The sequence below is a fragment of the Balaenoptera physalus genome (genome assembly GCF_965194825.1).
Source record: "Balaenoptera physalus genome assembly, chromosome: 7".
In the NCBI taxonomy this organism is placed as follows: Eukaryota; Metazoa; Chordata; class Mammalia; order Artiodactyla; family Balaenopteridae; genus Balaenoptera; species Balaenoptera physalus.
In genome coordinates this window covers 12,366,979-12,383,959 of record NC_138886.1, presented here as the reverse complement: position 1 = coordinate 12,383,959, position 16,981 = coordinate 12,366,979, and the positions used below count along the sequence as shown (strand labels likewise).

The window sequence follows — 16,981 nt, the reverse complement described above, 5'->3', positions numbered from 1 at the left end:
GTTCCCATTGCCAAGGCGAGGAAACTGAGTTTCAGGAAGGCTAAGTGCCTCAACGGAAGCTCCACCACCAGTGAGAAACAGACAGTATTTGATCTGACTCCAAAGCCCGTGCTGTTTGCACTACCCCTGAGTTGGAGATTTAACACTCTAAGATTTCCCCATTCCATGTCTGTTGACTTTATCCTAGAATTTCTGCTCTTGAAAGGCGAAGTCAAGGTTCTGGGAGAGCATAATATCAATATATTTTCATCTCCAATGAGAACCAGTAGATGGCTTGTAAAAGCTTTTAAAATGTTTCTGTCCATTACCCAATAATTCCTCTTCTAGAAATCTATACTAAGAGAATGATCCAAAATATAGCCCAAAATACAAAGTGTTTTAGCAAAAAGCTAGGAATCTAAATATCCAATATTAAGGGTCTGGTTAAATAATGTATGGCATATCCAAGTGATGGAATATTATCAGGCTGTTAAAAATTATTTACTTAGAATTTTTATAACATGTCAAAGCATTTATGATATAATATTAAATTAAACAAAACACAGAACTAAATTCAATAAGCTCTCAATGTATTAAAAATATTGAAAAAAATGGAAGAAAATAAAAACACTGACAACAGTTGTCTCTGCCTCTAATAATTTTCTATACTTTCCACACACTTTCTACAACGAGCTTTTTTAATTAAAAAACCATACAATGAGCTTTTTTAATTAAAAAACCATGCACTTTCTTTTTGTTGATTAACTACAAGAGATACTGTCATGACCTTTCTACAGTTAGTCAATTCCTAAATAGCCAGGGAAAGCAAAACTGAACTTTAAAGCTAACATTTAATTACAGGTTACATTTTCCCTGGCCCTACAATGTACATATTTTAAAGTAAAAAACATGAGGAAAAAACTCAAAAGACAATCATTATTATAAACACACAGAAAGAAGACCAGAAAGATACCTGTAAAAATGATTAACAGGGATTATTTTTGGTTGGTGGAATTATAAGGCTTTTAAATCTTTTTAGCTTAACAGTGTTTGTTACATTTTCTACAATGAACATCAATTACTTTTGTAATAAAAAGTCTTTGCTGTTTTCAAGAGACAACCACCAAGCAAATTACAGCACACCTATACAACGGTATAAATAGCCACTTTAAAATGTTGTAAAAGAGTATTTAATAACATGGAAAAACGTTTGCTATATTAGCTGACCATACTATAAAACAGTATGTTCAGAATGATCCCACTGTTTTGTTTAATAAGCAAACAAAATGTCTGTGTACACAAAGAAAACACCTTGGAAAGAAATATCCCAAAATATTAATAGTGTTTTACCCTAGGTGGCAGGATTAGAGATTATTCTAATTTTCTTATTTTTGCTTCTGTATTTTCTGTATTCTATTGAATATTAACTTTTCCAATATGCAAAAAAGTTTTAACAAAAGCTACATGAAACCAAAAAATTACCTTGTTAAATAAAAAAGAAACAGAGTAAAAGATGAGCAGGGGTATCTTAATTGGAAGATCTTCCTTTAAAAAGGCTTCCCAGCTCTATCTCAGCTCTAATTTTCAAGCCAAGCTGGTCTTTCAGCATCAAGAGGGCAGTCCATCTCGATCCTTCCTCTATTGTAGACTTAATAATGCTTGAGCAGGGTATCGACTCTGGCGACAAAGGTCACCCCCCTCTTGATGGGGCAAACATACATGGTCTGGAACCTTTAAACAAGACCCTGGGAGAGAATACGGTCTAGGGGGTAAAAATTTAACTGCCTTCTAAGACTATGAGTCTGATTATAAGTAAATATAATTTACAATGATTTGATGAAGGAAATGTATTACTTATGTTGCAAATAACACACTAACTATAGAATTATATTCCCGGACCTGGCAGAGACCTCTGAGATCATCTGAAGACAATTTCCAGGACACTGTCTTCAGGATGCTATGTAAATACTGACTGGAAACAATAACAGAGATGTCATGCTAGAGAATCTTAAGTAAACAGTTCAAAAGCCTCTCTTCCTGTTTATACAATGTTAGGTCACTTTATGGATAGCCACAAGGTGATTCAGCATTCTGATTTGATAGAAGAATTTCTTGACTTGACATATCATAAAAGGGACTACAAAGAACAGCAGAAAAGCCAGAAGACACAGAAAAGAACGAAAATAAACACACGGACGTGTGTCTTCCAGCCCAAACAATGAGAAATTTATGCCACCAGCCCAGCCATTCAATCTATTTCCAAATCGCTATCCTCGCTGTGGCAGGTGGCCGAGTTACGCACGGAGGTTAGCAACAGGACTTCCTTTTCTGGGAGCAATCCAAACTCCTGGAGGAAAGCTTCAAGGTCCACTGCAAAGAAATCTTCCCCCAGCTGGTCAGTGACGCGGACGAAATTGCCTATCAGCTCGCCCCCCTTGTAGATGAGCAGGGCGGGAAGGGCGTTCCTGGTGAAGCGACTGCTGGCCCCGATCACCGAGCTCTTCACCCGGCAGAACTTGACGGCTGGGTACTCTGCGGCCAGGCAGATCATGCAACCGTTCATGGCTTCGGTCCCTGGGAGGCCGTCCTCGTAAATATGGACCATGATGAGGGTGCTGTTCTGCTCCTTGTCAATCATGTCCAGAAACCCTTCTCCACTGGGGATTTCAAAAACCTGCTTGAACTGGGGCCCCTGGTGGAGCTGCTGCCGCATCTCTTCCATCCTCTGCTTCCGGTACTGCTGCAGGAACTCCTCGTCGTCTTGGTCCTCATTCATCATGGCAAAGTCCTTCAGAGTCATCTGCGGGAGGACCAGCAAGTGAGCGTGAGAAACATAAACCCAACAGTGACACGGGAGACACAAGATGTATGAGGCGCCACGCTGATACTCTAGATGCGTTACACCTCACTGAAATCTTCTGATAACCCCATCGGGAAGGGACTTTTATTACCCCCACTTTACAAATGAGGTTCTGAGACTTGAGATTATCTGTATAAGTTCACATAGGTAGCAAGTATAAGACCAGGATTCAAACTAGATTTTTTTTAAAAACCCAGGCTTTCAACTACTGTGTCGTAGCGCCTCTCCATCCAGACAGGCAGCATCAGATAACATCACTTCGTGAGCTTTTGCCTTTTGGTCAGTCCTGACAATGGACTAATTATTTTATCCACTGTTTTGTTTTTGTTGAAAAGACAACAGGACATTAAGGAACTTGAACACTCATAATCCCTGCCCTGCACCAACCTCCTTGCCCCCCACGCCAAAACATACAGCCACACACATTCTAAAAATCTATTCTTCTTTTTATTACCAGTCACACGCTAAAACCATTTCTGCTTTTATAACAGCAGCTGTGGGTGTACCAATTAAGCTATAGCCTGCTTTTGCCACTTAGCACTATTATATCATAAATTATTCCTCATGCTTCCAAACATGTTTTATAAAATGATACATAATGTGCCCTATTTTGCTTAGCCACTCCCCTACTTCTGGCATTCAGGCAGTTTCCAGTTCTGTCTCACTGCAACAACCCAGCAGGACTGTCCCATGTGATCACGTGCTGTGTGGCTTTGTCTGGTCTCCACTGCAGCACAAGGAAGTGCTGTGAGCCGTGGACATGTTGTCCTGAAGCCAGCTTCCATTACAAAAGCATTTTCCCTCTCCTGCCCTGGTGTAGCAAGACATCCCTGCTCCTGTGATGAAGCCCAGCTCTGCCTACCCTGGCACAGATGAGAGGGTGGCGGCTGGGAGGCCACACCAGATCAGGACACGTGTTGTTACTGCATCACGGCCAGCGCCGTTCTTCTTCCCCTCTCACTGCTCCCCGACCAGAGCGGTTCTTTCTGACCTGTTGTGGTCTTGCTTGAGTCTAATGCCCTGAAATCATCCTCCTGGTCAAGGCAAACTCCTCACTTAATCCTCTTGTCTGCTCCCCGACCCCGGCAGGTATTTCCAGCCAAGAGCTGCTTTGGGCCACAGCCAAATGATCTCAGGCACTTCTAGACATCCATCTGTGGTCAGAGAGCGTGGTGGGGAATAAAGGATCCTTTTGAAGAATGCTTTGGGAAGGTAAGAGAGAGTCAGGGACCTAGTTCCAAATATCTTCCACAGTGTCTGCCTGCTTCTACTGTATTGCTTCACTAAAATAAATTCTCATGAATAGGCTTCAGGTGAAACAGAACATCATGGAAAGAACAGGAAAATCTGGGTTAGAATCCTAGTTCCTATTAGCATTTCTTAATGGCACTGCCCTGAGCAAGTCCCCTCCCACCTCTCAGCTTTGGTTTCACCATCTGTAAAATGGGGATAATATCTCCCGATCTCAGAGGTTTATTTCTGGCTCAAGGTAAGACCTTGAGAAAGGACAGGAAACTCACATTTCCTGAGCACTTTCAACCAGCCTGTGATGGGTACTGTATCCACAGCCCTGGGAGGTAGAGAGATTGACCTCATTTAACCAACGACAAACCAGAGTCAGAGTGGAAGAGACATCCCCACAGTTACTAGTGGCACAGCTGAGATTCAAACCCAGGTGTGGCCAAGCTATGACATGACTGCACTTTCTCCTGCACTGCACCGCTTCTTAATATCTTTTTTTTAATTTATTTTATTTATTTATTTATTTATTTTTGGCTGCATTGAGTCTTCGTTGCTGCACAGCTTTCTCTAGTTGCAGTGAGTGGGGGCTACTCTTCACTGCGGTGCGCAGGCTTCTGATTGCGGTGGCTTCTCTTGTTGCGGAACACAGGCTCTAGGTGCGAGGGCTTCAGCAGTTGTGGCACATGGGCTCAGTAGTTGTGGCACACGGGCTTAGTTGCTCTGTGGCATGTGGGATCTTCCTGGACCAGGGCTCGAACCCATGTCCCCTGCATTGGCAGGCAGATTCACTAACCCCAGCAGCCAGGTAGCCTCTGAGAAAGGCCTGGGCGCTTCTGATTACCTTCCCACTGATCTTCTCCTGGAGGCCCTTCTGCTTCCGCTGCTCCTCCTCTTCGTCCAGATGGGACCTGCAGCTCACGGACAGCTTCTTGATCAGCCTCTCCATCTCCCGGCACTGCTCCTCCCGCTGCTCAGTCTCCAGCTGTTTGAAGCGGCGCCAGTCGTTGATCACGCCTTTTGGACCTGAGGTGGGGTGAATGTGGAGGCGACCAAGGATGAGCGAGGGATTATGGGCCAGCGCACATCTGTCTAAAGCTGGCTCCATCGACACCACAGGGACACTCACACAGGGCAGCGTGGTCTACATGCAACCATGTCCAAGGCAGCCCGGTTTGCAAATTAAAGGGCCACGCAAAGGCCCAACGTTTAGGAGATGCGTGAAATAAATTCAGATTCATCTACTCAAAGGAAAACAAAGCGACTCTTAGAAAGAATGAGGCAGCTATATGTTCCCTGCCATGAAAAATGTCCAAACATATTAGGTCAAAAAAAAAAAAAAAAAAGCAAAATGCAGAACAGTATCATGGTATGATCCTTCAATTTTTAGAAAAAGAACTGTATGTCCATGTATAAATATTTACAGATATTTGTATATGTGCATGTACATTTGTATGTCCATAGAAAAATAGGTAAACTGTTAACAGTGGTTGTCTCTAGGCAGTGAGATCTAAGGGGACTGGTGAGAGAGAACTTTTACTTTTTTCTTACTATGCTTCCATATTATCTGACTTTTTTAACAAGATTGTGGCAGGTTGTTCTGTTAGTCAAGCTACCCCCAAACCCCCATGTCCCCATGCTATACAGCCCTGCCCCTTACCATATGACTTGCAATACCTCCTGTGGGATGAGAACATGTATCCCCAGGCACTGATGTGGGGCTTGCCCATGTGACTTGCTGCGGCCAATGGATTCTGAGCAAAAACGTAACGAGTCACTACATGTTTCCAACAGCCCTCTCTTGCTCTCTACACTTGATCATGAGAACACCATGTCCCAGACAGGGGCTGCTCCTTCAGCCTAGTTCCTGGATGATACGACATACAAAGCAGAAGCGGGGCAGCTGCTGACCCCAACAGGCAGCATGTAACATGATTGAGAAATAAACCTTTGTTGTCACAAACCACTGAGACTAGGAGGTCATCTGCTACTACAGACAAAAATATAAACATCTGTATAAAGAAAACTTCAATGCTGCCAAGAAACACTACAAAAGACCTGAATAAATGGAGCAACGCCATATTCCTGGCTAGGAAGATGCAACATCACAAGGGTACCAATTATCCCCAAATTAATCCATATATTTAATGCGTTTCTGATAAAAGTATGTGATTACACACGTGTGCATGCTCCTGAATTTGCTGTGGAAAAATAAGAAAGCAAAAGTTAAGAAAATAATAACATAGAAGGGTATTGTATGGGGGGGACCAGACCTACCAGATACTAAAACATATTATAACACGATACTTAAAAACAGTGTGATATAGCACAGTAAAAGACAAATCAGTGGAAGAGACTACAAAGTACGGCTAAAGACGCAAATATAAGCAGAAATTCAGTACGTGATAAAACTGACATTTCAAAACAATGGAGAAAAGATGGTTTATTCCATAAATGATGCTGAAACAACTGGGCAGCAATCCCAAAAAAATTAAGTTGGAGTCCTACCACATACCTTGCACCGAAATGAATTCCAGATAAATCGTTGTGTTAAAAAAAAAAAAAAAAATCATAAAAATACTAAAAAAAAAAAAAAAAGGCATGGGACTGTCTTTTTATAATCCTGGAGTGAAGAAAGGCCTTTTATATAAGAAACAAAACTAAGAAACTATAAAATAATGCTTTCAAGCACATAACAATAAAAAAAACTTTCTGCCAGGATGAGAACAAAAGCCAGGAGTCAAACAATAAACTGGTATAAATATCTGCAACTCATACCACAGATTAATTTCCTTTATAGTTCCCTAAGAAGAAAAAGACCAACTACCCAATTTCAAAACTGAGCAAAGGATATGAATACAACCCTTAAAATTATGAAGAGAGGCTCAACATCACTCCTAAAAAGATAGAAAATAAAACTACGGTGAGTTGCCATTTGTCATCCATGAGGATGGCAAAGATCAAAAAGTCTGACAACATAGTAGAAGGTCACATATATGGGGAAATACCACACACCTGCTTAAACTATAAACCAGTCCCAACTCAACTGACAGCAATTTGGAAATAATAAAATGTAAAAGTGTAAATATGCCATTTCTAGGAATTTATACTACCAATATACTCATACCCATGATTTAGGTGATATCAAACACCTATCAATTTGAGAAGCTGGATTCAAATGCAGGCAACTCTGTTCTAATCATCAGCATGTTGCTATGCATACATATTCGTATTGTGCATTGAAATGGCTAGAACCACGCACGGTGAAATGGTAACATTAGGTTATCTCTGGACGCGGGGCTGGAATTAGAAGTGATCACGGCCCACCACCAGTCCCTCCCATCAGGGAACTTACACAAGCCTCTTAGATAGCCTCATCCACCAGAGGGCAGACAGCAGAAGCAAGAAGAACTACAGTCCTGCAGCCTGTGGAACGAAAACCACATTCACAGAAAGATAGACAAGATGAAAAGGCAGAGGGCTATGTACCAGATGAAGGAACAAGACAAAACCCCAGAAAAACAACTAAATGAAGTGGAGATAGGCAACCTTCCAGAAAAAGAATTCAGAATAATGATAGTGAAGGTGATCCAGGACCTCGGAAAAAGACTGGAGGCAAAGATTGAGAAGATGCAAGAAATGTTTAACAAAGACCTAGAAGAATTAAAACAAACAAACAAACAAAGATGAACAATACAATAACTGAAATGAAAACTACACTAGAAGGAATCAATAGCAGAATAACAGGCAGAAGAACGGATAAGTAACCTGGAAGACAGAATGGTGGAATTCACTGCTGCAGAACAGAATAAAGAAAAAAGAATGAAAAGAAATGAAGACAGCCTAAGAGACCTCTGGGACAACATCAAATGCAACAACATTTGCATTATAGGGGTCCCAGAAGGAGAAGAGAGAGAGAGAGGACCAGAGAAAATATCTGAAGAGATTATAGTTGAAAACTTCCCTAACATGGGAAAGGAAATAGCCACCCAAGTCCAGGAAGCGCACCGAGTCCCATACAGGATAAACCCAAGGAGAAACACGCCGAGACACATAGTAGTCAAATTGGCAAAAATTAAAGACAAAGAAAAATTATTGAAAGCAGCAAGGGAAAAATGACAAATAACATAGAAGGGAACTCCCATAAGGTTAACAGCTGATTTCTCAGCAGAAACTCTACAAGCCAGAAGGGACTGGCATGATATACTTAAAGTGATGAAACGGAAGAACCTACAACCAAGATTACTCTACCCGGCAAGGATCTCATTCAGATTCGATGGAGAAATCAAAAGCTTTACAGACAAGCAAAAGCTAAGAGAATTCAGCACCACCAAACCAGCTCTACAACAAATGCTAAAGGAACTTCTCTAAGTGGGAAACACAAGAGAAGAAAAGGATCTACAAAAACAAACCCAAAACAATTAAGAAAATGGTCATAGGAACATACATATCAAAATTACCTTAAACGTGAATGGATTAAATGCTCCAACCAAAAGACACAGGCTTGCTGAATGGATACAAAAACAAGACCCATATATATGCTGTCTACAAGAGACCCACTTCAGACCTAGGGACACATACAGACTGAAAGTGAGAGGATGGAAAAAGATATACCATGGAAATGGAAATCAAAAGAAAGCTGGAGTAGCAATACTCATATCAGATAAAATAGACTTTAAAATAAAGACTGTTACAAGAGACAAGGAAGGACACTACATAATTATAAAGGGATCAATCCAAGAAGAAGATATAACAATTATAAATATATATGCACCCAACATAGGAGCACCTCAATACATAAGGCAACTGCTAACAGCTATAAAAGAGGAAATCGACAGTAACACAATAATAGTGGGGGACTTTAACAGCTCACTTACACCAATGGACAGATCATCCAAAATGAAAATAAATAAGGAAACAGAAGCTTTAAATGACACAATAGACCAGACAGATTTAATTGATATTTATACAACATTCCATCCAAAGACAGCAGATTACACTTTCTTCTCAAGAGCACAGGGAACATTCTCTAGGATAGATCACATCTTGGGTCACAAATCAAGCCTCAGTAAATTTAAGAAAATTGAAATCATATCAAGCATCTTTTCTGACCACAACCCTATGAGATTAGAAATGAATTACAGGGAAAAGAATGTAAAAAACACAAACACATGGAGGCTAAACAATACATTACTAAATAACCAAGAGATCACTGAAGAAATCAAAGAGGAAATCAAAAAATACCTAGAGACAAATGACGATGAAAACACGACGATCCAAAACCTATGGAATGCAGCAAAAGCAGTTCTAAGAGGGAAGTTTATAGCTATACAAGCCTACCTCAAGAAACAAGAAAAATCTCAAATAAACAATCTAACCAGGACTTCCCTGGTGGTCCAGTGGTTAAGAATCTGCCTGCCAATGCAGGGGACACGGGTTTGAGCCCTGGTCCAGGAGGATCCCACATGCCTCGGAGCAACTAAGCCCGTGCGCCACCACTACTGAGCCTGTGCTCTAAAGCCCGCGAGCCACAACTATTGAAGCCCACGTGCCTACAGCCCATGCTCCGCAACAAGAGAAGCCACCGCAATGAGAAGCCCGTGCACCGCAACGAAGAGTAGCCCCCACTCGCTGCAACTAGAGAAAGCCTGCGCACAGCAACCAAGACCCAATGCAGCCAAAAATAAATTGATTAATTAATTAAAAAAAAACAATCTAACCTTAAACTTAAAGGAACTAGAGAAAGAAGAACAAACAAAACCCAAAGTTAGCAGAAGGAAAGAAATCATAAAGATCAGATCAGAAATAAATGAAATAGAAACAAAGAAAACAATAGCAAAGATCAATAAAACTAAAAGCTGGTTCTTTGAGAAGATAAACAAAATTGATAAACCATTAGCCAGACTCATCAAGAGAAAAAGGGGGAGAGCACTCAAGTCAATAAAATTAGAAATGAAAAAGGAGAAGTTACAACAGACACCGCAGAAATACAAAGCATCCTAAGAGACTACTACAAGCAACTCTATGTCAATAAAATGGACAACCTGGAAGAAATAGACAAATTCTTAGAAAGGTATAACTTTCCAAGACTGAACCAGGAAGAAATAGAAAATATGAACAGACCAATCACAAGCAATGAAATTGAAACTGTGATTAAAAATCTTCCAACAAACAAAAGTCCAGGACCAGATGGCTTCACAGGTGATTTCTATCAAACATTTAGAGAAGAGCTAACACCCATCCTTCTCAAACTCTTCCAAAAACTTGCAGAGGAAGGAACACTCCCAAACTCATTCTATGAGGCCACCATCACCCTGATACCAAAACAAGACAAAGATACTACAAGAAAAGAAAATTACAGACCAATATCACTGATGAATATAGATGCAAAAATCCTCAACAAAATACTAGCAAACAGAATCCAACAACACATTAAAAGGATCATACACCATGATCAAGTGGGAGTTATGCCAGGGATGCAAGGATTCTTCAATATACGCAAATCAATCAATGTGATACACCATATTAACAAATTGAAGAATAAAAACCATATGATCATCTCAATAGATGCAGAAAAAGCTTTTGACAAAATTCAACACCCATTTATGATAAAAACTCTCCAGAAAGTGGGCATAGAGGGAACCTACCTCAACATAATAAAGGCCATATACGACAAACCCACAGCAAACATCATTCTCAATGGTGAAAAATTGAAAGCCTTTCCTCTAAGATCAGGAACAAGACAAGGATGTCCACTCTCACCACTATTATTCAACATAGTTTTGGAAGTTTTAGTCACAGCAATCAGAGAAGAAAAAGAAATAAAAGAAATCCAAATCGGAAAAGAAGAAGTAAAACTGTCACTGTTTGCAGATGACATTATACTATACATAGAGAATCCTAAAAATGCCACCAGAAAACTACTAGAGCTAATCAATGAATTTGGTGAAGTTGCAGGATACAAAATTAATGCACAGAAATCTCTTGCATTCCTATACACTAATGATGAAAAATCTGAAAGAGAAATTAAGGAAACACTCCCATTTACCACTGCAACAAAAAGAATAAAATACCTAGGAATAAACCTACCTAGGGAGACAAAAGACCTGTATGCAGAAAACTATAAGACACTGATGAAAGAAATTAAAGATGATACCAACAGATGGAGAGATATACCATGTTCTTGGATTGGAAGAATCAATATTGTGAAAATTACTATACTACCCAAAGCAATCTACAGATTCAGTGCAATCCCTATCAAATTACCAGTGGCATTTTTTACAGAACTAGAAAAAAAAATCTTAAAATTTGTATGGAGACACAAAAGACCCCGAATAGCAAGGATATACAATGGAGAAAAGACAGTCTCTTCAATAAGTGGTGCGAAAACTGGACAGCTACATGTAAAAGAATGAAATTAGAACACTCCCTAACACCATACACAAAAATAGACTCAAAATGGATTAGAGACCTAAATTTAAGACCGGACACTATAAAACTCTTAGAGGAAAACATAGGAAGAACACTCTTTGACATAAATCACAGCAAGATCTTTTTTGATCCACCTCCTAGAGTAACGGAAATAAAAACAAAAATAAACAAATGGGACCTAATGAAACTTCAAAGCTTTTGCACAGCAAAGGAAACCATAAACAAGACAAAAAGACAACCCTCAGAATGGGAGAAAATATTTGCAAATGAATCAACGGACAAAGGATTAATCTCCAAAATATATAAACAGCTCATTCAGCTCAATATCAAAGAAACAAACACCCCAATCCAAAAATGGGCAGAAGACGTAAATAGACATTTCTCCAAAGAAGACATACAGATGGCCAAGAAGCACATGAAAAGCTGCTCAACATCATTAATTATTAGAGAAATGCAAATCAAAACTACAATGAGGTACCACCTTACACCAGTTAGAATGGGCATCATCAGAAAATCTACAAACAACAAATGCTGGAGAGGGTGTGGAGAAAAGGGAACCCTCTTGCACTGTTGGTGGGAATGTAAATTGATACAGCCACTATGGAGAACAGTATGGAGGTTCCTTAAAAAACTAAAAATAGAATTACCATATGATCCAGCAATCCCACTACTGGGCATATACCCAGAGAAAACCATAATTCAAAAAGACACATGCACCCCAATGTTCATTGCAGCACTATTTACAATAGCCAGGTCATGGAAGCAACCTAAATGCCCATCGACAGATGAATGGATAAAGAAGATGTGGTATATATATACAATGGAATATTACTCAACCATAAAACAGAACGAAATTGGGTCATTTGTGGATACGTGGATGGATCTAGAGACTGTCATACAGAGTGAAGTAAGTCAGAAAGAGAAAAACAAATATCGTATATTAACGCATGTATGTGGAACCTAGAAAAATGGTACAGATGAACTGGTTTGCAGGGCAGAAGTTGAGACACAGATGTAGAGAACGAACGTATGGACACCAGGAGGGAAAGCCGCGGGGGGTGGGGATGGTGGTGTGATGAACTGGGCGATTGGGATTTACATGTATACACTGATGTGTATAAAATTGATGACTAATAAGAACCTACTGTATAAAAAAGTAAATAAAATAAAATTCAAAAATTAAAAAAAAAAAAAAGAACTGATCACGAGACTTCTGATACATATTTAACGGACATTTTTTAAACCTGTTCCCAGAGCACAGGGATTTCCAGTACCTGTGTTAACTGAGATGCCTTCGCCTGCCAACTCAGCATCTGCAGGCATGGAACTGCCGGCCAGGGCACCCCTGCTTCTGTCCTTGTCCTCGTGGTCACTCTCCTCATCCTCGCTGCTGCTGTAGTAGTACTGCAGCTTCTCCCCCAGCAACTTATCATCCAGGGTCGTCATGGTGCCTGGGAGAGGGCGACATAGCAGGCTCTTTGCTGGCTTGAATCAGACAGACATGAATCTGAAGAGTTAGGGCTCACCTGTGCTCAGATCCTATTATGTACAGGACCGTAAGAGTGACTGTTTTCATAAGCAGGATCTCAGCAAATCCATACCATGACCATGCATGATAGGGTTTATCATGCTCTTGCTGTAGAAGGTAAAACTGAGGCTCAGATAAAATTTCTCTGCCAACCTTGACAGCAAATGGTGGAGCTGGGCTCAGACCCCAGGGATTCCTGACTCCAACAGACTGAAGGTGTGAGTCATTGTCTTCTGAATAGTATACACTGAAGTAGGGTGGTGGCTTGGAGGAATCTACTGACTGACTGAAGGATTTATCTACACATACTCTTTGGTTTACCCACCAAGGAAGACTGCTGGTAATTGAAAAACTGGGTAAGAACCCTCAGGAAAAACTCCAAAAAGCAGCATCAAGAATGGGATGTTGACTCACTGTTTGCCTAAGCCAATCATTCATCTGTCTCTTGCCTTCCACCTCCCAATCAGCACAGCGAGGGTTAGGATGGATGGGCTCTGAAGCCCTAATAACTTTGGTTAAAAGACGGGCCCATGACAAGATTTTAATCATTCCCCAGTGTTTAAAGGACAATGGTTAGAGCCAAGCTTCTGCATCAGAAGAAGCCCGGTACATTCTGGGAGAAAGGTACAGCTTAGTCCCTGCCAGGCCTGCTTGCAGATCGCACGAGGAGGAGTTGTAACTCCAGCACCCCTTCCTTTAAACATCCCAATACTATGCATCTTTGATTAAAGGCATCCCTGAGCCTGTTAGACTCCATTACAAAGTGACTCTCCCACCGGGCGGGGAGGTCTTGCAAACAGAGACCTCCAATGCCCAGCACGAGGCCTCTGCACAATCTGTCAAGCTCATATAGAGGCAGCCTGAATCAGTGGGGGAATCCGGTGACCCGGGCAGTCAGATGAGGAGAGAGGTACCTAAGTGGCAGGGTTGAGAAAAAGGTGCAGGTACACGGCCGGGCGCGGGGGGTTGGAGAGAAATAGGGGGACTAAACCTAACTTAAAGAGGCAGAGGGACCAAGGCGGTAAAAGTGGGAAGAAAGAGACGGGGAGGAATGTGTGCTCGGTCAGGGCGGGGCCGCTGAGGAGAAGTCGGCAAGCGCAGGGCCAGCGGAGGGGCTAGTGGGATGCGAGGCCTTTCGCGGGGAGGAGTCGAGGGCGGGGCCAGCGGGAGAGCTGGCGGGGCAGGAGGGGGGCCAGCGGGAGAGCTGGCGGGGCAGGAGGGGGGCCAGCGGGAGGGCCGGCGGAGGAGGCGGGGCCGTTGGCGGGATGTAGTCGAGGGCGGGGCCAGCGGGAAGGCTGGCGGAGGAGGCGGGACCTTTGAGGGTCGAGGGCGGGGCTAGCGGAAGCGCGGCGGAGGGGCGCGGAAGCTCTAGGGATGCCCGAGGGAGGTGGGGCCAGCAGAGGAGACGGGGCAGGGAAGTCGCGGAGAGTGTGGGGGTCGAGGGGACGCACCGACAAGACCGTCTCATCCAGGCTCGCCGACCACCCGTATTCCACCACCTCCCACCGGTATTCCATGCCCGCCACTTCTTCCCGGCTGACCTCAGTGCAGCTATCCGGCCTACCTCAGTCTGGATCCCTTCAGGCTGGCACTTAGTAAGGAAGGGAGCACTCGGCTGGAGAAAGAGAAATGGGTCGGCGCCTTGAGCACTAGGAGAAAAGCCGCCTGAGTCCCGACTGCGCGGACCAATGAGGCGGCCTTCCTGCGTCAGCGCGGATACACGCTGCCCAATTAGAGGAAGCGTGTCCTGGCGGCCAAGGGAGAAGCTACGGGTACTACTTGGGGACAAACATCTCGACAATAATAATACGCTTCTATTTTTATTTTTGTTTTAATTTGAACGAAAGGCCACACTAGATATGCCCAGCTTTGAGCAGTAAGAACAATTTCGTTACCTTTGAAGTTTCCGAAAACATTCCACATGTATTTTTTTTAATTGATTCTTCACATCACGTCTATTAAGACAGAAGACAGACTCGGACATTAATTTGCCCAAGAACACATAGCCCTTTTGGATTAAAAAAAGAAGGAGAAGAAGAAGAAAAAAAAAAGCCAAGTCCAGGACAACTAAACGCAAAGTGAAATCCTGGATTGGACCGTGGAACAGAAAAAGGACGTGAATGGGACAACTGACGAAATTTGAACAAGGTGTATCAAGTAATAATATTATTGTATCAATAGTTTTGATTTTGATAATTGTACTACGGTTATGTAAGATGTTAACTTTAAGGGATTCTGGGTGAAGAACATAGGGGTACTCTATACTATTTTTGCACCTTTTTGGAAACCTAAAATAATTTCAAATTCTGAGCCCTTATTGAGATGTCCAGTACATAACACGAAGTAGCTCATGGAAAGCTTTGTGTAAATTGAATCATTCGAAATATACTAAAACAATACACCCTTCAAAATAGGTAAGTTTTATTTCCCTAAAGTTTGAGAGATTCTTAATTTGTGATTCTATACCACCTGCAATTGTCTGCAAATTTGTATATGTGCATATTTTTCTGAGAAGCTGTTTGTTCAGGCTACCAAAAGAGTCAGAACCCCCATCCCCAAACTTAAGAACAATTCATATAAAGAGATCCTATGGTAACTTTTTATATTTTTTGTTTGCATAATGAATAATCTTACCTTAATCAGATTTGTGTGAACAGCCAACTTGAATATGCTTGTGATCTGCTGTTACGTGACAAGCCAGGACCCAGCCACAGTGCCTCTGTGTAGGAGAGTCCCCCTAAATATTTGTTAAATGAATACTAGATGAATGCTTTGCTTTTTTGTTTTTACTCACATCTCCCTGAAGCAGGGGTCTTCTTCATGTATGGTGCTCCTTTTCCTTCAAAATTCACTTTAAATTTAAGGCTGCAATCCTCATGGGGGCCCTCAGAGCTGCTCAACAATCGTAGTTGCCCTGGGCAGGCTACTCCCCGACTCTCTAAGCGAAGCAGTTCACATCTCTTCTCTCAAATGTTCAACACCCTCTCCCCTCTCCTCGCCTACCTTATGACCGCGATTCTTATTTCACATGAAAAATAGAAGCAATCAAAAGACACTTGCACCTGCAAAATGTACAACAACCCCCTGCATCTGTACCTGTTAAATGAATCACCAGTGCAGCGGATCCCGCTCCTCCAGCCTAGTAAGGAAGTCTGCTCCTGCAGTTACCTCCTCTCTCTCTCCCCTGCATAGTCAGGCTTTCTTTCTACTATTTTCTATTTTCTTTCTAATATTTCTTTCTAAAATTTTCCTAGTTTTCATTTCTAAAAGAAAATCCTCTCAGATACCATTTTCCACTGTTCAGATTGTTTAAAAAAAAAAGTTTGATAACAGTGAGACTGTGGGGAATACATGGCTGGTGAAAGTATAAGTTGATACAACTCTTATGGATGGCAATTGAGAAATATCTATCAGTATTGCAAAAACATATGCCTTTAACCCAGCAATTCCACTCCTGGAAGTTTATCCTATAGATATACTTGCATGAATGTATTGTTTAAAAATAAAGGAACGTGGAGAACATTATGCATTAGTTTCCTGCCTTTTGCAATAAAAAATAGGAACAAATAATATTTTCTTATGTGTGCGTGAAGAAAAGAATTGAAGAAAATACAAGAAATAATAAATTCAGATGGGAATCAGGAGTGAAAGGGAGACATTTTATACATAATGTTTTATGTGTAATTTTTAATCATGTGAAAGTATTATCTATTATGTTCCAAAAGTTAACAATTTTTTTAGAGTCAACCCTCACTTTCCTCCCTCACCATGCCTCTCCAGCCACATCTCATTTCTCTGATCTCCTTTACAGCCAGATCTAATAGATCTGCTCTATTCCCTCCTCGTCCTACTTCAATTAGGTTTTTGTTCCCACCGGTCCACTGAAACCACACCTATGAAGGCAGTGACTTCCAAGTTGCCAAATCCTCGGTAAAGTCTCAGTT

At 41.6% G+C, this 16,981-nt stretch overlaps 1 protein-coding gene and 2 long non-coding RNA genes across 5 annotated transcripts in view; 1 reads left to right on the top strand and 2 right to left on the bottom strand.

Moving 5' to 3' along the window:
• Positions 1-451: 451 nt before the first annotated feature.
• On the bottom strand, positions 452-16,846 carry PDCL (phosducin like). 3 transcript variants are annotated; one of them, XM_082467892.1, is made up of 4 exons: positions 15,672-16,846; positions 12,784-12,960; positions 4,923-5,104; positions 452-2,779 (listed from the first exon to the last, which is right to left on the bottom strand). In XM_082467892.1, exons 2-4 carry the CDS (start codon positions 12,953-12,955, stop codon positions 2,228-2,230), a joined length of 906 nt encoding a protein of 301 aa, XP_082324018.1. In that variant the 5' UTR covers positions 12,956-12,960; positions 15,672-16,846; the 3' UTR covers positions 452-2,227. The 3 variants fall into 3 exon arrangements, with proteins under 3 accessions (XP_082324018.1, XP_082324016.1, XP_082324017.1); XM_082467890.1 differs by lacking the exon at positions 15,672-16,846 and adding an exon at positions 14,602-14,761; XM_082467891.1 differs by lacking the exon at positions 15,672-16,846 and adding an exon at positions 14,579-14,723.
• Positions 3,435-3,824, bottom strand: LOC309663667. Its single transcript, XR_014265391.1, has 2 exons — positions 3,702-3,824; positions 3,435-3,522 (listed from the first exon to the last, which is right to left on the bottom strand). It is a non-coding gene; the product is annotated as an uncharacterized lncRNA (long non-coding RNA).
• Positions 15,362-16,981, top strand: part of LOC309663666 — a 13,251-nt gene continuing 11,631 nt past the window's right edge. Inside the window, exon 1 of the long non-coding RNA XR_014265390.1 lies at positions 15,362-15,451. This is a non-coding gene — a long non-coding RNA (uncharacterized lncRNA). The remainder of the gene's footprint in view (positions 15,452-16,981) is intronic.

Bases quoted from the DNA above. Each gene is read 5' to 3' on its own strand.
- PDCL (XM_082467892.1), bottom strand. From the start codon at position 12,955: ATGACGACCCTGGATGATAAGTTGCTGGGGGAGAAGCTGCAGTACTAC. The intron at 5,105-12,783 runs GTACTGGAAATC...ACCCCACCTCAG, and splicing joins AGGCATCTCAGTTAACACAG to GTCCAAAAGGCGTGATCAAC. The intron at 2,780-4,922 runs GTAATCAGAAGC...GTCCTCCCGCAG, and splicing joins AGGAGAAGATCAGTGGGAAG to ATGACTCTGAAGGACTTTGC.